This window comes from Rhinoderma darwinii, chromosome 7 (genome assembly GCF_050947455.1).
Source record: "Rhinoderma darwinii isolate aRhiDar2 chromosome 7, aRhiDar2.hap1, whole genome shotgun sequence".
NCBI classification, from domain to species: Eukaryota; Metazoa; Chordata; class Amphibia; order Anura; family Rhinodermatidae; genus Rhinoderma; species Rhinoderma darwinii.
Window position 1 is genome coordinate 138,498,305 of NC_134693.1, and position 22,549 is coordinate 138,520,853.

Sequence of the window (22,549 nt, forward strand, 5' to 3'; positions counted from 1 at the left end):
TACCGTCCCCTCTGCCGGAGGGAAATGAGAAGCCCTAGTTTTAGGCTTACCACAGTGGTTGGGGAGACCTCCTTGTTAAGAGGGGGAAAAAAAAAATCGTATGTAGTTGACAATTTGAGAATAAACTAAAGAACCTGGTTGGGTAATTACCTGGAATGCTCTGACGCCTGGAGACCAACGCGACATCATTCCCTGACAAGTCTTTGCTTCCTTTGGAATACGGTCCATCATCTAAAACAACAAAGATGAAAGAGGAGGCTTAAAATAGGAATAAATTGTAAGGAACAGATTCAATGGACAAAATAATACAATAAACTGCCCTTCATAAAAGAAAATTGCCATTAATAAAAAGGTCTCAAAGGGGTTGACCTTTTTGGCGAACCCCTTTCCACAAGACCTATTCCAGCATATTTGGTTAGTAGAGGGAGTCCTTTTATTAAGGACCACCCCTCTATTAGCCAGGATGGGCGCTGAAGGACTATTAGTGTCCATGCATTATAAAGATGCCCATGGTTTTAGATGGGCACTCCGATGCTGAGCAGATCCCCCACTGATATCTGCTAATGCTGGGGTCCCGACAATGGTCCATCCCAATGATCAGCTCGTTGTTGGGGACTCTGCTTAATGAAAAGGACTGTTTAATGTAGATAACCCCTTAAAGGGTCCATCGAAGATCTGGAGTTCGGACACTCATATGAACAGGGGGTGACATGAAATGTGAAATTTTGTCTGTTTCGAGGGGGGTGGGGTACGTCATGCCTTCAGGCCCCTTAAACAGAATATTCTGGGGAAGCTTCCAAACGCCATGTCCTATATTATAGCCTATGAGAATATTGTAATTATGAAGAATAGGGAGAAAATGTCTTGGTTTAATGCAGTGGTCTTCAATATTTGGTTCTCTAGCCGGTGTGAACTACAACTTCTAGCATGCACTGAAAGTTAACAGCTGTCAGGGAATATTGGGAGTTGTAGTTTCAGAAAGGTTGGAGAGCCAGAGATTGGAGACCACTGGTATAAGGGGTAAATATTAGAATAATAATTTTACTGTAAAAGTCCATTAGTCCGGCACCCAAAAACATTCCAGTGAACGTGGAAGTGGTTGTTCCACATCCCGGAGATCGGACCATTCTTTATGGAGAATAATCTCCCAATGGGTCAGTCCAATGATGGACTATTTGATTTTTGAATTTTTTTTCCAGATTTCTGCAAATTTAGAATAAATGCTTCTAATGCTGTATTTATTTTTCTTATATATTCAGGTTCCTCAAAAAGTCCATAAAAAAAAAAAGTAAAAAAAGACTCGATCCACAGTAAATCCGTGTTTCTTCATCACATCTTAAGTGTCATCCTCCATACACTTCAAGGCTAGATGTCGCAATCTGTTTGAAGTCTGCAAAGCGTAAAGTTCTGACACATTTTACATGGTCGGTAACTTCGTCTTTCGATATATAATCATTATTTTTACTTCTGATTTTATCAGGGCCTAGAGAAGATTTCAAGGACTGAACAAATCCAAGGCAGCCGAATCTCAGCTGTAAAAAATAACAAGTTCCAAAAAATAAATTTCACATCAGCGGCTGCGGGAGATGGAAATCACAAGCGCAACGTGATGGTAAATACTACAAGGAAACATATAAGATAAAGATAAGAGGAGGATTAACTGGAAAAATCTTGTATGGGCGACGTGTCAAACGAGAAATCACCACTGCGACATATACGACACTACAAGTAAGATACGGAGAACAGATCTAGTACAGCATAACACCGAGGAGAACACGTCTACCGCAGCATAACACCGAGGAGAACACGTCTACCGCAGCATAACACCGAGGAGAACACGTCTACCGCAGCATAACACCGAGGAGAACACGTCTACCACAGTATAACACCGAGGAGAACACATCTACTACAGTGTAACACCGAGGAGATCACGTCTACCGCAGCATAACACCGAGGAGATCACGTCTACCACAGCATAACACCGAGGAGAACACGTCTACCACAGCATAACACCGAGGAGATCACGTCTACCGCAGCATAACACCGAGGAGAACACGTCTACCACAGCATAACACCGAGGAGATCACGTCTACCGCAGCATAACACCGAGGAGAACACGTCTACCACAGCATAACACCGAGGAGAACACGTCTACCGCAGCATAACACCGAGGAGAACACGTCTACCGCAGCATAATACCGAGGAGAACACGTCTACCACAGCATAACACCGAGGAGAACACGTCTACTACAGCATAACACAGAGGAGAACACGTGTACCACAGCGTAACACAGAGGAGAACACGTCTACCACAGCATAACACCGAGGAGAACACGTCTACCACAGCGTAACACCGAGGAGAACACGTCTACCGCAGCATAACACCGAGGAGAACACGTCTACCACAGCATAACACCGAGGACAACACGTCTACCGCAGCATAACACCGAGGAGAACACGTCTACCACAGTATAACACCGAGGAGAACACGTCTACCGCAGCATAACACCGAGGAGAACACGTCTACCACAGCATAACACCGAGGAGAACACGTCTACCGCAGCATAACACCGAGGAGAACACGTCTACCACAGCATAACACCGAGGAGAACACGTCTACTACAGCATAACACCGAGGAGAACACGTGTACCACAGCGTAACACAGAGGAGAACACGTCTACCACAGCATAACACCGAGGAGAACACGTCTACCACAGCGTAACACCGAGGAGAACACGTCTACCGCAGCGTAACACCGAGGAGAACACGTCTACCGCAGCATAACACCGAGGAGAACACGTCTACCACAGCATAACACCGAGGAGAACACGTCTACCGCAGCATAACAACGAGGAGAACACGTCTACCGCAGTATAACACCGAGGAGAACACGTCTACCACAGCATAACACAGAGGAGAACACGTCTACCACAGTATAACACCGAGGAGAACACGTGTACCACAGCATAACACCGAGGAGAACACGTCTACTACAGCGTAACACCGAGGAGAACACGTCTACTGCAGCGTAACACCGAGGAGAACACGTCTACCGCAGCATAACACCGAGGAGAACACGTCTACCGCAGCATAACACCACCGAGGAGAACACGTCTACTACAGCATAACACCGAGGAGAACACGTCTACCGCAGCATAACACCGAGGAGAACACGTCTACCGCAGCATAACACCGAGGAGAACACGTCTACCACAGCATAACACCGAGGAGATCACGTCTACCGCAGCATAACACCGAGGAGAACACGTCTACCACAGCATAACACCGAGGAGAACACGTCTACCACAGCATAACACCGAGGAGAACACGTCTACCACAGCATAACACCGAGGAGAACACGTCTACCACAGCGTAACACCGAGAACACGTCTACCGCAGCATAACAACGAGGAGAACACGTCTACCACACAGTATAACACCGAGGAGAACACGTCTACTACAGTATAACACCGAGGAGAACACGTCTACTACAGCATAACACCGAGGAGAACACGTCTACCACACAGTATAACACCGAGGAGAACACGTCTACTACAGTATAACACCGAGGAGAACACGTCTACTACAGTATAACACCGAGGAGAACACGTCTACTGCAGCATAACACCGAGGAGAACACGTCTACCACAGCATAATACCGAGGAGAACACCGAGGAGAACACGTCTACCACAGCATAACACCGAGGAGAACACGTCTACTACAGTATAACACCGAGGAGAACACGTCTACTACAGTATAACACCGAGGAGAACACGTCTACTGCAGCATAACACCGAGGAGAACACGTCTACCACAGCATAATACCGAGGAGAACACCGAGGAGAACACGTCTACCACAGCATAACACCGAGGAGAACACGTCTACCACAGCATAACACCGAGGACAACACGTCTACCACAGCATAACACCGAGGAGAACACGTCTACCACAGCGTAACACCGAGGAGAACACGTCTACCGCAGCGTAACACCGAGGAGAACACGTCTACCGCAGCATAACACCGAGGAGAACACGTCTACCACAGCATAACACCGAGGAGAACACGTCTACCGCAGCATAACAACGAGGAGAACACGTCTACCGCAGTATAACACCGAGGAGAACACGTCTACCGCAGCGTAACACCGAGGAGAACACGTCTACCACAGCATAACACAGAGGAGAACACGTCTACTACAGCGTAACACCGAGGAGAACACGTCTACTGCAGCGTAACACCGAGGAGAACACGTCTACTGCAGCATAACACCGAGGAGAACACGTCTACCGCAGCATAACACCACCGAGGAGAACACGTCTACTACAGCATAACACCGAGGAGAACACGTCTACCGCAGCATAACACCGAGGAGAACACGTCTACCACAGCATAACACCGAGGAGATCACGTCTACCGCAGCATAACACCGAGGAGAACACGTCCACCACAGCATAACACCGAGGAGAACACGTCTACCACAGCATAACACCGAGGAGAACACGTCTACCACAGCATAACACCGAGGAGAACACGTCTACCACAGCGTAACACCGATAAAACGTCTACCGCAGCATAACAACGAGGAGAACACGTCTACCACACAGTATAACACCGAGGAGAACACGTCTACTACAGCATAACACCGAGGAGAACACGTCTACCACACAGTATAACACCGATGAGAACACGTCTACTACAGTATAACACCGAGGAGAACACGTCTACTACAGTATAACACCGAGGAGAACACGTCTACTGCAGCATAACACCGAGGAGAACACGTCTACCACAGCATAATACCGAGGAGAACACCGAGGAGAACACGTCTACCACAGCATAACACCGAGGAGAACACGTCTACTACAGTATAACACCGAGGAGAACACGTCTACTACAGTATAACACCGAGGAGAACACGTCTACTGCAGCATAACACCGAGGAGAACACGTCTACCACAGCATAATACCGAGGAGAACACCGAGGAGAACACGTCTACCACAGCATAACACCGAGGAGAACACGTCTACCACAGCATAACACCGAGGAGAACACGTCTACTACAGTATAACACCGAGGAGAACACGTCTACTACAGTATAACACCGAGGAGAACACGTCTACTGCAGCATAACACCGAGGAGATCACGTCTACCGCAGCATAACACCGAGGACAACACGTCTACCGCAGCATAACACCGAGGAGAACACGTCTACCACAGCATAACACCGAGGAGATCACGTCTACCGCAGCATAACACCGAGGAGAACACGTCTACCACAGCATAACACCGAGGAGAACACGTCTACCGCAGCATAACACCGAGGAGAACACGTCTACCACAGCGTAACACCGAGAACACGTCTACCGCAGCATAACAACGAGGAGAACACGTCTACCACACAGTATAACACCGAGGAGAACACGTCTACTACAGTATAACACCGAGGAGAACACGTCTACTACAGCATAACACCGAGGAGAACACGTCTACCACACAGTATAACACCGAGGAGAACACGTCTACTACAGTATAACACCGAGGAGAACACGTCTACTACAGTATAACACCGAGGAGAACACGTCTACTGCAGCATAACACCGAGGAGAACACGTCTACCACAGCATAATACCGAGGAGAACACCGAGGAGAACACGTCTACCACAGCATAACACCGAGGAGAACACGTCTACCACAGCATAACACCGAGGAGAACACGTCTACTACAGTATAACACCGAGGAGAACACGTCTACTACAGTATAACACCGAGGAGAACACGTCTACTGCAGCATAACACCGAGGAGAACACGTCTACCACAGCATAATACCGAGGAGAACACCGAGGAGAACACGTCTACCACAGCATAACACCGAGGAGAACACCGAGGAGAACACGTCTACCACAGCATAACACCGAGGAGAACACCGAGGAGAACACGTCTACCACAGCATAACACCGAGGAGAACACGTCTACTACAGTATAACACCGAGGAGAACACGTCTACTACAGTATAACACCGAGGAGAACACGTCTACTACAGTATAACACCGAGGAGAACACGTCTACTGCAGTATAACACCGAGGAGAACACGTCTACTGCAGCATAACACCGAGGAGAACACGTCTACCACAGCATAATACCGAGGAGAACACCGAGGAGAACACGTCTACCACAGCATAACACCGAGGAGAACACCGAGGAGAACACGTCTACCACAGCATAACACCGAGGAGAACACCGAGGAGAACACGTCTACCACAGCATAACACCGAGGAGAACACGTCTACTACAGTATAACACCGAGGAGAACACGTCTACTACAGTATAACACCGAGGAGAACACGTCTACTGCAGCGTAACCGAGGAGAACACGTCTCGTACAGTATAACACTGGGATATTAGAAGTCTCCGTGTAACCATCGAACTCACAGGAGGTCGTAAAAAGACTTTAAATATTCAGAAAATAAAGATCCATAATAGTAATAAATATTTTTAAGATTAATTAAGTCACGTACAGTATGTCTGCTTCAAAAGGACTTAATTTTTTAGGCAGGGGCAAAAAAGTGTGTCCAATCTGGAGATGCCCAAAGGCACGCCAGCTGGAGGTGAAAGTTCATCCTAGTGCCTCGCATGCATACCTCACAGCTTTTAAGTATTGTAAAGAGGACACCTGGAGTGTAACCACACCCAATTCCAGTCCATATACACCCAGTTCAGTCCACACAGTGTAATGTCTCCATAGTGCCCACACACAGCATCATGATGCCCCCACAGTATAATACCATCATAGTGCACCCCATAGTATAATAATCCATAGTGCCCCTTCACACAGTATACTGCTCCAATAGAGACCCCCACACAGTATATTGCCCCATTGTGCCCCCACCCACAGTATAATGCTACCATAGTGCCTTTACACACACACACACACACACACACACACACACACACACACAGTATTATGCCCCCCACAGAATATGAGACTATAGTGCACATGACACACTATAATGCCCACACACAGTAACATGCCCCCCAAACAGTATAATGCCGCCATAGCTGCTCCCCATCTCCACTATAATGCCTTCATAGTGCTCCCACACAGTATAATGCCCCCACAGCTGGCCCCATGCAGTAGAATATCTCCCATAGCTGCCCCCACGCAGTATAATGCCCCCATAGCTGCCTCCACATCCAGTAGAATGTCCCCATGGCTGCTCCCACACAGTATAATGCCAACAAAGCTGCCCCCCACATCCGGTATAATGTCCTCATAGTGCCTAATAACAGTAATACAATAAATGCTCACCTAACCCCGATCCCAGGATGATTGGAGAAGATTAATTTGCAGGTCTCCTCCAGGCTGTGATCGGTTTGGCTCGGCACAGGCAGGCGTGATGACGTCGCTGCATTGCGCCCGTCTTTGTCAAACCACTCACGGCTGGCTTTTTGTAGTACCGTAAATGGTGAAGCAGGGAGCTCACTGCTCCACCACTGAATTCAGCTGTATCTGCAACCTGAGGATGCAGATACAGCTGACACTAGCATCCCACCCCACCCCCTGGGACAGTGGGACACCGGCCGGACTCCGGGGCAGTTGGGAGGTCTGTTACAAGGACAATTAACAGTGAATATCACCAAAGAGGCAAAATAAAAAAATGGAAGATTGTCACAGTTCTGCACCAGTGGATGGCACCGCTATGGAGACACTATGGAAGGCACCGCTATGGAGACACTATGGAAGGCACCGCTATGGGGGCAATGTTTAGCTCCGCTTCATATTTTCCAGGTGCCATAGTGCCCAGTTTGGTTCATAGACCAATCTCTTTCCCAACTGTGAGCTATGAAAATATACAATTATTACATGGAGAGACTTCCCGCCATAACAAGGGGGTTGGAGTGACCACTGTAACTCAGAGCAGGAAATATCAGGAGCTCCGTGTAATGCAAACCAACTACAGAGAACCGGCCACGGGCATCAGGCCCATCTCTAAATAACTTGGTGGATCTTGGAACTGTAGCTGAACTAGGACAGCGCTGGCATTGCTGCCATACCACGAACCAAACACCCAGTGCTTCTCTTTGGTCTAAACGTAACCTCCCGTGATGAGCGGAGCAGAGAACAAATCACGTTTCATGCGGCGAGAGAAACTTAACCCCTCTCTGGTCACCCATGCCAAAGTACATTCATTTACCGCATCTCACCAGCTACAAGGAATAAAAAAAAGTACTGAGTGCAATGAAAATATTTGGCCTATTTGTCATTAGGATTCTGGGAAAGATTCAAGGAAAATATAGCTAACACTCTGCCCACCAAATCCTCGTTACCAGGATATACCCATTCACAGGGGCGTAACTAGGACCGGGCGATCATCACCTAAATAAAAATCACGATTAATTGAACATGTAACCTCGATTATGATTAACGAATTATTATTTAGGCCATGCCCCTATTTGCATACCACTCCCCCTTTTTGCATGCTACGCCATTGAATTAATATTTATCCCGAGAGATGCATACTACTGTATACAATAGACCCTCTGACACTGACCCCGCAAAATAATGCCCCCCATGACTCCACTCCCCACAATATAATGCCCCCCACATAGTATAATGCACACAGTATAATGCCCCCCAAAGCTGCCCCCATACAGTATAATGCCCCTATAACTGCCCATCCACAGAGTATAATGCCCCCATAGCTGCCCCACACAGTACAATACCCCCATATCTGCCCTCCACGCAGTATAAAGTCCCTCATAGATGCCCCCCAAAGCTGCCCCCACGCAGCGCCAATAGTGCCTAAAAAGATCATCTACATACTCGCTAATCCCGTTCCAGTGACAAGTGGAGGAGATCCCTCCGCTCCTCCGGTCTGTGCAGCTCGGCGCGATGACGTCACTGCCTCGTGTCCGGCGATACATGAATGTAAGAGCAGGGGGACGTCAGGTCTCGGCTCTACCATTCAATACCATTGGATTCAACTGTATCTGCGTCCTGAAGATGCAGATACAGTTTACACCGGGAAAAAATAATTGAAAAAAACCGAAGTGTGCAAGATGACGTCAGATATTTGCGCTGAATTTCGGTTTAGTTTTTTGGGTTATTAATTGCCCAGTCCTAAGCGCAACTAGAAGGGGTGCAGAGGTTATTGCCACATCACCTGGGGCCCTATTACATAGAACCTCTGCCACTTTGCATCTGCAAGTGTCCCCTAAGTGGGCAGAACCCAGCAAATAAAAAATCCTCATTTTTATTTTAGTCATTGGATTTCCTCTCAAAAGATTCAAGAATGTAAATCACGTACAATCCAATAAATAAAGCCACTCATAGAGGGAAGATCTTTAATTGCTCTGAATTAAGGAGGCAGCGTCTTATCTGCACAATTCTCAGATCCTGGTCATAGAACAGCCACAGCGCCAATCATCTGCGCAATGTAATTGGTTTATAGGAAGTAGTAGAGCCCCCTACTGAGAAATTTTAATTTACTAAAATGTTCTTGCTAAGCAAATATTAGACAGAATGCGGCTTCTCCAAAGCGAATAACACGAGAAGATATTTATATCCAAAGCCGTCACACAGAAATAATCTCATGGGAGGACGAGGACGGTATATGGACGAGTCTTGAATAAAACTGGTATAAGTTATACATCTTCCTGTATATAGTGATATGGAGCATGCTGGTATAACCTGGGTATCTTCTGTATATAATTATATATGTACATCTGGTATAAGTTATACATCTTCTTGTATACAGTGATATGGAGCATGCTGGTATAACCTGGGTATCTTCTGTATATAATTATATATGTACAGCTGGTATAAGTTATACATCTTCCTGTATATAGTGATATGGAGCATGCTGGTATAACCTGGGTATCTTCTGTATATAATTATATATGTACAGCTGGTATAAGTTATACATCTTCTTGTATATAGTGATATGGAGCATGCTGGTATAACCTGGGTATCTCCTGTATATAATTATATATGTACAGCTGGTATAAGTTATACATCTTCCTGTATATAGTGATATGGAGCACGCTGGTATAACCTGGGTATCTTCTGTATATAATTATATATGTACAGCTGGTATAAGTTATATATCTTCTTGTATATAGTGATATGGAGCATGCTGGTATAACCTGGGTATCTTCTGTATATAATTATATATGTACAGCTGGTATAAGTTATACATCTTCCTGTATATAGTTATATGGAGCATGCTGGTATGACCTGGGTATCTTCTGTATATAATTATATATGTACAGCTGGTATAAGTTATACATCTTGTATATAGTGATATGGAGCATGCTGATATAACCTGGGTATCTTCTGTATATAATTATATATGTACAGCTGGTATAAGTTATACATCTTCTTGTATATAGTGATATGGAGCATGCTGGTATAACCTGGGTATCTTCTGTATACAATTATATATGTACAGCTGGTATAAGTTATACATCTTCCTGTATATAGTTATATGGAGCATGCTGGTATGACCTGGGTATCTTCTGTATATAATTATATATGTACAGCTGGTATAAGTTATACATCTTGTATATAGTGATATGGAGCATGCTGGTATAACCCGGGTATCTTCTGTATATAATTATATATGTACAGCTGGTATAAGTTATACATCTTCTTGTATATAGTGATATGGAGCATGCTGGTATAACCTGGGTATCTTCTGTATATAATTATATATGTACAGCTGGTATAAGTTATACATCTTCTTGTATATAGTGATATGGAGCATGCTGATATAACCTGGGTATCTTCTGTATATAATTATATATGTACAGCTGGTATAAGTTATACATCTTCTTGTATATAGTGATATGGAGCATGCTGGTATAACCTGGGCATCTTCTGTATATAATTATATATGTACAGCTGGTATAAGTTATACATCTTCTTGTATATAGTGATATGGATAATGCTGGTATAACCTGGGTATCTTCTGTATATAATTACATATGTACAGCTGGTATAAGTTATACATCTTCTTGTATATAGCGAATATGGAGCATGCTGGTATAACCTGGGTATCTCCTGTATATAATTATATATGTACAGCTGGTATAAGTTATACATCTTCTTGTATATAGTAATATGGAGCATGCTGGTATAACCTGGGTATCTTCTGTATATAATTATATATGTACAGCTGGTATAAGTTATACATCTTCCTGTATATAGTTATATGGAGCATGCTGGTATGACCTGGGTATCTTCTGTATATAATTATATATGTACAGCTGGTATAAGTTATACATCTTGTATATAGTGATATGGAGCATGCTGGTATAACCTGGGTATCTTCTGTATATAATTATATATGTACAGCTGGTATAAGTTATACATCTTCTTGTATATAGTGATATGGAGCATGCTGATATAACCTGGGTATCTTCTGTATATAATTATATATGTACAGCTGGTATAAGTTATACATCTTCTTGTATATAGTGATATGGAGCATGCTGGTATAACCTGGGCATCTTCTGTATATAATTATATATGTACAGCTGGTATAAGTTATATATCTTCTTGTATATAGTGATATGGAGCATGCTGGTATAACCCGGGCATCTTCTGTATATAATTATATATGTACAGCTGGTATAAGTTATACATCTTCTTGTATATAGTGATATGGATAATGCTGGTATAACCTGGGTATCTTCTGTATATAATTACATATGTACAGCTGGTATAAGTTATACATCTTCTTGTATATAGCGAATATGGAGCATGCTGGTATAACCTGGGTATCTCCTGTATATAATTATATATGTACAGCTGGTATAAGTTATACATCTTCTTGTATATAGTGATATGGAGCATGTTGGTATAACCTGGGTAACTTCTGTATATAATTATATATGTATAGCTGGTATAAGTTATACATCTTCTTGTATATAGTAATATGGAGCATGCTGGTATAACCTGGGTATCTTCTGTATATAATTATATATGTACAGCTGGTATAAGTTATATATCTTCTTGTATATAGTGATATGGAGCATGCTGGTATAACCTGGGTATCTTCTGTATATAATTATATATGTACAGCTGGTATAAGTTATACATCTTCTTGTATATAGTGATATGGAGCATGCTGGTATAACCTGGGTATCTTCTGTATATAATTATAGATGTACAGCTGGTATAACCTGGGTATCTTCTTGTACACAGTGATATGATATATATAAGACAACCTGATTAAATAAAGTAGCAGATGTATAAATTCACCTTGAGCATCAATTATCTGGTTCAGTCCAGGTTGTTATGGAAGAACAGAAGCATGAAACGTTGTTCCACTCTCGGGCAGGACGCGTGCTCCACATAATACACTGAACGCTTGGGAAGAGTTAACATCATTTCGTTCACTAAATCTAGGACATTATATATTATTCCTTGAATTTATGCAAATCTTAAAATTCTGCTCATAGAACTGGATTATCTCAATACCTGCCCTGTATTAGGAAGAGGGAAATGAGTCGGGGGACAGAGCAAATATGTCGCATTTATTAACAGGCTGCGAAATGCAAAAGAGCAGTAACCACGAGCAACCATCAGAACCGTGCCAGACAATATGTGGTTGCTGTGGGATCCAGATGGAGGACGGGCATTTATAGGTCAGTTTGTTTTTTTAATTACAGTATTTTCAAAAAAAATAGTTTTTTTTATTTTAGTAAAAAAAAAAACAACAAAAAAAAACACAATAATATTTCAGTGCAGACGATGATGATCACCTCTTAGACCGGAGACTGGTACCTTGAGCGTCGGCGCATTTCAACATTGAAATCTCACAAAACGGAGTAGAAAATCTTTAGAGACCGACCGACCTAACTAGCCCATCCGTCATACCACTCGACCGAACTGCAATATAACCGCCCTATTGAAGGGCATGAACAAATGGTAACCCCATTAGAGGGTATACAGACGCGGCCGCCATATCGGAGGGTATACAGACACGGCCGCCATATCGGAGGGTCTACAGACGCGGCCGCCATATCGGAGGGTCTACAGACGCGGCCGCCATATCGGAGGGTCTACAGACGCGGCCGCCATATCGGAGGGTCTACAGACACGGCCGCCATATCGGAGGGTATACAGACGCGGCCGCCATATCGGAGGGTCTACAGACGCCGCCGCCATATCGGAGGGTATACAGACGCGGCCGCCATATCGGAGGGTATACAGACGCGGCCGCCATATCGGAGGGTATACAGACGCGGCCGCCATATCGGAGGGTCTACAGACGCAGCCGCCATATCGGAGGGTATACAGACGCGGCCGCCATATCGGAGGGTATACAGACGCGGCCGCCATATCGGAGGGTATACAGACGCGGCCGCCATATCGGAGGGTATACAGACGCGGCCGTCATATCGGAGGGTATACAGACGCGGCCGCCATATCGGAGGGTATACAGACGCAGCCGCCATATCGGAGGGTATACAGACGCGGCCGCCATATCGGAGGGTATACAGACGCGGCCGCCATATCGGAGGGTATACAGACGCGGCCGTCATATCGGAGGGTATACAGATGCGGCCGCCATATCGGAGGGTATACAGACGCCGCCGCCATATCGGAGGGTATACAGACGCGGCCGCCATATCGGAGGGTATACAGATGCGGCCGTCATATCGGAGTGTATACAGACGCGGCCGCCATATCGGAGGGTATACAGACGTGGCCGCCATATCGGAGGGAGTGAAGCCCATTCCCCCTTTGGGGTCGCTTCCTCCATATAGAAGTTCATTACTTTAGGTTCTCATTTTACACATGCGCAATGTTCCTGCTTTGCAGACGTCTCCCTCCGGTAAGTGACAGAGGACTCCGGCCGCGGTCGGTGAACTGCGCACGGTATTCTGTATAATCCACAGGATCGCTCATATAAAAAGGTTTTCTTCCCTACAGCAGCGTCTGCCATCATTCAGCTTTGATCTAATTGCCCATTAAACCTTCACCCTTTGCCCAGTGTAATGGTTCATTCTGCAGCAGGATTACAATATCGCCAGCCACGCCGCTCATCCTAAAATAATTGCGCTGAACGGACAGTATCCGGGTGAAGGTTTTGTGGGATCATTAAATCCTATAGAATAAGGCTCTGCCCAGGCTATAGGTCCAGTGCATGAGGTTCTATGATTATCTAACTTCGACTTAGAACCGCGGGGGTTGGTGGATCCGGATGTGGCATTACCAGCATCTGAAATTGTTCTTATCCGGTAACATTCCCATAGGGCGACTGAAAACACAGAAATCATTCCAGGGCCCCCAACCATCAATCAATCCAATAATGCAGTAAATAGCAGGATCTATCGGGCGCCACCAGTAAAGTTAGAAGACCAAAGGATCATAAAATCACAAAACCGTTCATAGTCAACGTACAACGCGTTTCGGAGTCTCTCTCTTCTTCACCAGGTACATACAGGTGGTCACATGATGCCAGCTTTTAAGCAGTAATCAGACCCGCTTTCCTGTTTGACCAACGGAAAGATCATTATTGCTTCCATCTATGCGGACTCGCCAACTCTCCCAGAACATCCAGAATAAAGGGGAGAGGTCCAAGACCCCCTGAAGAGCAGACAAATCTCCCGCTCCCTGTTCCTGCGATCCGCTTTACTGCTGGGTGCCGCCGCCATGAAGTTGTCTGCAGCGCTGCCCTAGAGTGAAGAAGATTGAAGGAACGGGGAGCGGCGACGTCTGGTCTGTGGTCCGTATTAAGGGGGAGCTTGATCTGATTTCTGTATTAGGAGAGGGGCCGGTCCGGGGTCTGTATTAGGAGAGGGGCCGGTCCGGGGTCTGTATTAGGAGAGGGGCCGGTCCGGGGTCTGTATTAGGAGAGGGGCCGGTCCGGGGTCTGTATCAGGAGAGGGGCCGAGCCGGGGTCTGTATCAGGAGAGGGGCCGGTCCGGGGTCTGTATCAGGAGAGGGGCCGGTCCGGGGTCTGTATCAGGAGAGGGGCCGGTCCGGGGTCTGTATCAGGAGAGGGGCCGGTCCGGGGTCTGTATTAGGAGAGGGGCCGGTCCGGGGTCTGTATTAGGAGAGGGGCTGGTCCAGGGTCTGTAATAATGGAGTCTGCTCTGGGTCTATATTGGTTTAGGGGCTTTGGGCGGCTCTGTATTTATTTCGGGGGTCTGATGTGTGGATTTATTTAGGGTTCTGTATAAGTTCAGTGGAACCTATACAACTTACTTTCTGCTGCATGCGAATTAGGTTCTTACAGTAATGGGATCGCTTGATAGAACAGAGTTGCAGTGTAAAGCATTGGGGACAACGAATACACCTTTCATGGATTGTCATTGGACAATCAAATATTAACTTGATTGTTTTAAAAGTTATTTTGCTGCTTGAAAAAAAATAAAAAAATAAAATAAAAATGTTATCGGTCACTGTTTTGACTGAGAATCATCGCTTCTACGGTCGGATTCATTCACGGTATATCCCATTATGATGGTCCAGGATATAACAAATCCGATCCTGGTCTCCTGCTTATAATTAATATAGATTTAATCTGTAAGTGGAAGATAAATGGAGGATCAGACAACTAGAACAAATGTATTCAATAACTTTCCATGCGTCTGAACAGGGTACGCAGCAAGTGGAATGTAGGGGGAGGGGGGATAGAAAGGACGGAGGTGGGGAGGGGGTAAAAAGGGAGGAGGATGAACAATATGGGCGATAAACGCGCACGTCAGTATACAGATCTGTATGTCCTATCGAATATATGTAAGGGATTAAAAATATTTTTTAGACTATTTATTGGTTCTTGGGTACAAAGCGATCCACCATGCTGCACCTTTCCACATCTCTTCCTTCATCGGCATTGTTATATACAGTCTCATCCCCGCAGCTCCTGCCTTTTTCTGTTCTGTCTTGGTTAGCATTCTTCTCATGAAGTGCAGTATGAACCCAGGTTCTAAACCTTGTATCACCCAGCTTTCCCGAAGTCCTGAATGGCTATCCTGTCTAGACATGCAAATAAAAGCAAGGGAGATATATATATATAACTGTACAATGTGAGACATATAAAACTGCACAGTCGACTAGTTTGCCATTCAGGAGTATGAGAAAGCTGGGTGGCACCCTCTTTGGGAGCTTTAATGGAGGCCACATTGGTAGTCACCCAGCGAGGAGGACTCAGGTCTAAATTTACTGGTTGCATTTTCTATTGTGGGGGTCTCTTTAAATAAATGTGTATAATATACGAGACACATACAGCATCTTAGTGAGAGTTGTAGTACCGAGAATAATTACACAAAAGACACAGGACCGGGTAATGAATCCAGAACCGAGAGAAGTGGTACCGAGCAAGGACAAGCCAATATTAGGTCCTCAGTCTGACATCCAAAACTAAAAGGAGGGGCACAGTGCAATAGACCCCACACATCAGCTATTAGGACAAGTGATTGCAATCTATTGTTCCCTGTTATCAACCATTTCAGATTGTAGAACGGCTGACTATAGTGTTCTTCAATGGGATGAGTGACAGGAAGTGCAATCCTCCCTGCACCCGCGATCACTACTTTGTATTACATATCTCTAGTGTTCAGACAATTATATCATATGTGTGACTGATATCAGCGGCTCCTCTTATATCACTCCAGCACTATTATATCCTCCAGAGACATTACATCATGTGACTGATATCAGCCGCTCCTCTTATATCACTCCAGTACTATTATATCCTCCAGAGACATTACATCATATGTGACTGATATCAGCCGCTCCTCTTATAACACTCCAGTACTATTATATCCTCCAGAGACATTACATCATATGTGACTGATATCAGCCGCTCCTCTTATATCACTCCAGCACTATTATATCCTCCAGAGACATTACATCATATGTGTGACTGATATCAGCCGCTCCTCTTATCACTCCAGTACTATTATATCCTCCAGACATTACATCATATGTGACTGATATCAGCCGCTCCTCTTATAACACTCCAGCACTATTATATCCTCCAGAGACATTACATCATATGTGTGACTGATATCAGCCGCTCCTCTTATATCACTCCAGCACTATTATATCCTCCAGAGACATTACATCATATGTGACTGATATCAGCCGCTCCTCTTATATCACTCCAGCACTATTATATCCTCCAGAGACATTACATCATATGTGACTGATATCAGCCGCTCCTCTTATATCACTCCAGTACTATTATATCCTCCAGACATTACATCATATGTGACTGATATCAGCGTCTCCTCTTATAACACTCCAGTACTATTATATCCTCCAGAGACATTACATCATATGTGACTGATATCAGCCGCTCCTCTTATATCACTCCAGCACTATTATATCCTCCAGAGACATTACATCATATGTGTGACTGATATCAGCCGCTCCTCTTATATCACTCCAGTACTATTATATCCTCCAAAGACATTACATCATATGTGACTGATATCAGCCGCTCCTCTTATAACACTCCAGCACTATTATATCCTCCAGAGACATTACATCATATGTGTGACTGATATCAGCCGCTCCTCTTATAACACTCGAGTACTATTATATCCTCCAGAGACATTACATCATGTGTGTGACTGATATCAGCCGCTCCTCTTATAACACTCCAGTACTATTATATCCTCCAGAGACATTACATCATATGTGACTGATATCAGCCGCTCCTCTTATATCACTCCAGTACTATTATATCCTCCAGAGACATTACATCATATGTGTGACTGATATCAGCCGCTCCTCTTATATCACTCCAGTACTATTATATCTTCCAGAGACATTACATCATGTGTGACTGATACCAGCCGCTCCTCTTATATCACTCCAGCACTATTATATCCTCCAGAGACATTACATCATATGTGTGACTGATATCAGCGGCTCCTCTTATAACACTCCAGCACTATTATATCCTCCAGAGACATTACATCATATATGTGACTGATATCAGCCGCTCCTCTTATATCACTCCAGCACTATTATATCCTCCAGAGACATTACATCATATGTGACTGATATCAGCCGCTCCTCTTATATCACTCCAGTACTATTATATCCTCCAGATTACATCATATGTGTGACTATTATAACATGATGATTTTGGGTGACATTTAAGTGACACTTGGCTCCTTTGTTGCGGATGTAAAGTTGTTTGGTTTTTTTAATAGGAGAAGATGATGAACGGTTACATCTGTGTTGTAAGCTGCTGACTTTAGATGTACCGGCCCTTTAAAGAATAAAACTTTATGCTTGGTGTCAGTATGAGAGAAGTGGTACAGTGCAATGGAGCAAGCGTTACATAGAATATAATAATGAAGGCTCATGGTATATAGTAGTTGTATAGTTGGGGGGGGGATTGCGGTAGAGACCACTCAGTGATCTGTTTGCGATTGGGGTAGACAACCACTGCATGGAGGGGGGGGGGGGGGGAGTCATCCAATAGAAGACCCCTCTAATAATGGGAGACCATTATAATTTGTCATGGGGAGTAGAGAATTCCTGCAGAACTGAACCTCTCAGGCACATTCCCTAAATACCAGCTGCCCAATGTATACTGACACTGTCTAAACAAACCCATCATAGACCTAGCAGAGCTCAGCTATACCATGCAGTGTCCAGAACTACTACCTGCCCGCTCCAGACACGGTCGACTAAAACTTGGCTGCAAAGGACTCGAATTGATCCAGACAATGTACAGTAAAAGTCAGACAGCAAATTTTCATATCTACGCAGATGTAGCAGAGTTTAATTAATCACAATCATTATTTTAGGCGCAGAGCTGTAGTTAGGATGCAGTTTATTTCCCTAGTCCTGTATCTACCCTGACCGAGTTAGAATGGCATGTTAGTGCCCCCTGTGGTGCCCAGCACATGCCCTGCCAGCCCTCGAGCTACACCCCAGACTCTTGGGTAGGATAATGCCATTAGATTTACCTGCAGTCCTATGAAAACCAAATAGTACATCACAATATAACCAGATATTGCGCCAAATCAGCACTGCTACATTATATATACAGCACATATATACACTCAGGTCTGTCGGGTAGCGGTAGAACTACAAGACCCAGCAGACCGCACACGCGAGCGCATAAGGCAGTGTTTGCAAAGTGGACGGTGGTGGAGAACTTGTAGCTGGGCAGTAATCCGTTACCTATTAGTTGGCATAGGCTGGCACAGACTGGCATTAAAATACTGGGTCAGTACCCGTATTCCGGTTTAATGCCCCCAATAAAATGAAAAAAATGTATCCACTTACCAAAATCTGAGTGCAGATCCTTCCTGAGCCCACAGAGCATGTCTGCTGGAGAGCTGCGTACACCACACAGCCCGTGCCCCCTGCTCTGCCTTCAGCTCTGCTCCCACTGGCACATCCCACATAGCAGAGCAGACACAGCGCTCAGCACTGATTGGATGGCACAGGGCAGCTAAACTTTTCCAAGCAATATACAAAATCCTCAGGCTTTCTGAGCTTTTGCAGCGCCAGGGGCTGTGGGTTCGATGCCAACCAGGGCACAATCTGCACATTCTACATGGGGTTTGCAAGTTCTAATGTTTGGCGCTCAGATTTCCTCCCAAAGGCCAAAAATGTACCTACTGCTTAATTTGCTTGCTATGAAAATGGCGCTACAAGGACAAGGACTGCGAGCTGGTGGTGGTGGGGCACGATGTCACGATCACATGTAAGACACGGAGCGGCTCCATGTCCCATAGTAATACCCGTGTCACCCGGTCGCTGCGGACTTGGCTCTGTTAACACAGCAGTTACGCTACGCCGTATACGCCTGGAAAACGTCCCATCTTATACGGCAAATGTAGAGCCACAGTCGTATAAATAGTCTATGGAGTCACATTGTAAAAAATCATAAATTGCGTGGTATACGTATTCTTGCGGGGTTATAGCATACGTACCACTATATCCTATGGACACGATCACCGTATACCCTGAAGAGGAGAGGATTGGAAAAACATGGCTGCTTTCTTCCAGAAACAGCGCCACACCTCTCCCTGGGTTGTGTTTGGTATTGCAGCTCAGCTCCATTGAAGCTGCAATACCACACCCAACCTGTAGACAAGTGTGGCGCTATTTATGAAAAGCAGCCATGTTTTTTTTTAAATCCTGCACAACCTCTATAGGGCTGAATGCAATAACCAGTCTTGTTTCACAGACGCCGGAGGTCACAGAGTCGGAGTTTAATCCCATGAACCTTGTGCCAATGTGGGCGGATTAGATTGAATAGAATTTGCCTTATACGAGTGTGGCGAAATTAGATTGGTCCTGGTTAGATCTGGTGGGAATAAAAATCGGTCAGCACTAGGGCATGCTGGGAGTAGTAGTTATGCTACAGCTGGTCAATTATAGTTAATATGGCTGGCGATGGCGGGAGACGCCTGTTCGCGTCAGTCACATGGGTGCAGCTGTTGTGCCGCATATATATATATATATATATAACAGTTGTTTGATGTAACTGATATTTTAGGCGTGGAGAAAGTCTCTCAACCAACAGTACGGTAGAAAAACGCTGATTTCTGGTCAGGCCCGGTCCACACAGGGTTAACATAGAAATATTCCTTGCAGCCCTTTAAATGCAATGTTCAGATTTACTGACCCTTAAAAGGAAAAAAAAACCTTCAGGGTTTTAATTTGCATAAAATGATGAATAACTTTGGAAATACTTTGCTTTACTTAATTTAAATTGTGTCTTCCACTCCAATCGCATCCAAAGCTGCGTTTAGAATTAAATTGGTTTTCTGTTACCAGACAGCAGTGCATTGTGGGAGTTCACCGATAAGCTCCCATGATTGACAACAGGGTGTAGATAAACTGCCGTCTGTTTCCAAGGGCAACCAGTAGGATTGTAAATGCAATCCTACGGTACGTGTGTGCGACAGGGAGATTCGGTTGTGAGCCCCAGTGTATTTTGGCCGATAGTAATGGACTCCGTACATTTTTGTAATTTTAGTCTCTGCATTATAATATCCTTAAGGTGAACGTGGATGCATGATGGGAGTTGTAGTTCACCAATGCTGGAATCCACAGGCTTCATACTGCAGATGATACAGAGGGTAATGTACGGTGTAGGTTTTCGCCGCTTTGCACAGTTCTGCCTCCCGTATGATATAACCGCAATGTAAGATTTAAAGGGATTGTACAGGATTAGAAGAACATGGCTCCTTTCTTACAAAAACAGCGCCACACCTGTCCATGGGTTGTATCTGGTAATGCAGCTCCGAAGCTAAACTGCAAAACCACACGCATCCTGTTGAGAAGTGTGGCGCTGTTGCTCTAAGAGAGCAGCCATGTTTTTCTAATGCAGACCATTTCGAACAGCGGCAAAGCCAGAAACCCCTACACAAGAAAACATGGTCTCCCCCTCTCTACAGACTGCATGAAGGCCTTTATTCTCAACAGGACTGCTTATAGTGTGAATGGACCCTGTCTGGTGCCCAGGGAGCCTCTATGGGTCCATAATGCAGAGTTGATGGCGTCATCATGAGGCACTTTACGCTCCCCTAGAAGTAATGATTATAGGGGAGAACACTTTTTACTTTGTTTAGACTACAAATATAATTTGGAAATGTCAGTTTTCATTTTGGCCACTAGAGGCCAGCAGGGCAGACACATTTCTGACTGGTAAATTAAGACCATCTCACTTTACAGCTCGCTGCTCACTTCATAAATTCTGAGAAGTGGAGCTTTTCTGCACTTTAACGAAGTACACCGGAAAAATCCCCCCCCCCCCCCCCCGCCCGCTTAAAAACGTAATTAAAGGGAACCGGTCACCAGCATTTCACCTGTTGAACTCTACTTGCCCCTCGCCGACCGCTGCTGTCAAAAGTTAATTGCTGTTATCCCCGCTCCTAAACTCCTCCACTGACCGTAAATAACGGTCTGCAAACATTTTGCGCCTTTTATGGTAATAATCCGGCAGTCCCGTTTGTTCCTCTTCTTATGCCCGCCCACTACCGAAAACTGGCCCACCCTGAATGCTGTCAATCAAAAGTAAGGAGGCGGGGATTACTCGGAAATGCCTGAGGAATGAAGCTATGACTATTACGCTCATTAGCATACGGTGCGAGTACACTGAAAAAAAGGAATACTAAAAGGTTACATAACAATTATTTTTCACCCACCACGTGTTGCTGGTTTAATAGGTGAAATGCTGGTGACAGGTTCCCTTTAAGTGAAACGTAGCGAGGTGTTTTGCTTTACCAGGCACATTATTTTACGGTTGGCCGCTATTTTCTGGGCTGCCGTTGGGTCACGTGATCCCCACTCTTAGACTCCCTAAATCCTACAGCTACCACTGTAGGGACCGACCTCCTGCAGCAGACGCTGTAGGGGTTGGGTGGTCAGATTGGAGCCCTATGGCGGCCAGGAACAGCGTGGCTAACCATAAATGAGAGTGCCCGGTAAGGCATTACACCTCACGACATTTCAGTTAATTATGGGGGAATTTGATGGAGTGAATCTTTAAGTGCAAGATGGAAAGAAAAATATATTTAAAGGGTATGTAGACTCTTGCAACCAT

The 22,549-nt window shown here is 45.0% G+C and overlaps 1 protein-coding gene across 6 annotated transcripts in view; it reads right to left on the reverse strand.

Annotated features, from left to right (window-relative positions):
* The window catches only part of GRIP2 (glutamate receptor interacting protein 2), a 245,844-nt gene that overhangs the window by 29,526 nt on the left and 193,769 nt on the right, over positions 1 to 22,549 (reverse strand). For 5 of the 6 annotated variants that reach the window (XM_075831827.1, XM_075831826.1, XM_075831823.1 and 2 more), the window contains exon 2: positions 151 to 231. In XM_075831827.1, coding sequence (XP_075687942.1) covers positions 151 to 231 — 81 coding nt within the window. Of the gene's footprint in view, positions 1 to 150; positions 232 to 19,275; positions 19,347 to 22,549 lie in introns of those variants that run through there. The other variant, XM_075831828.1, reaches the window with a different exon arrangement.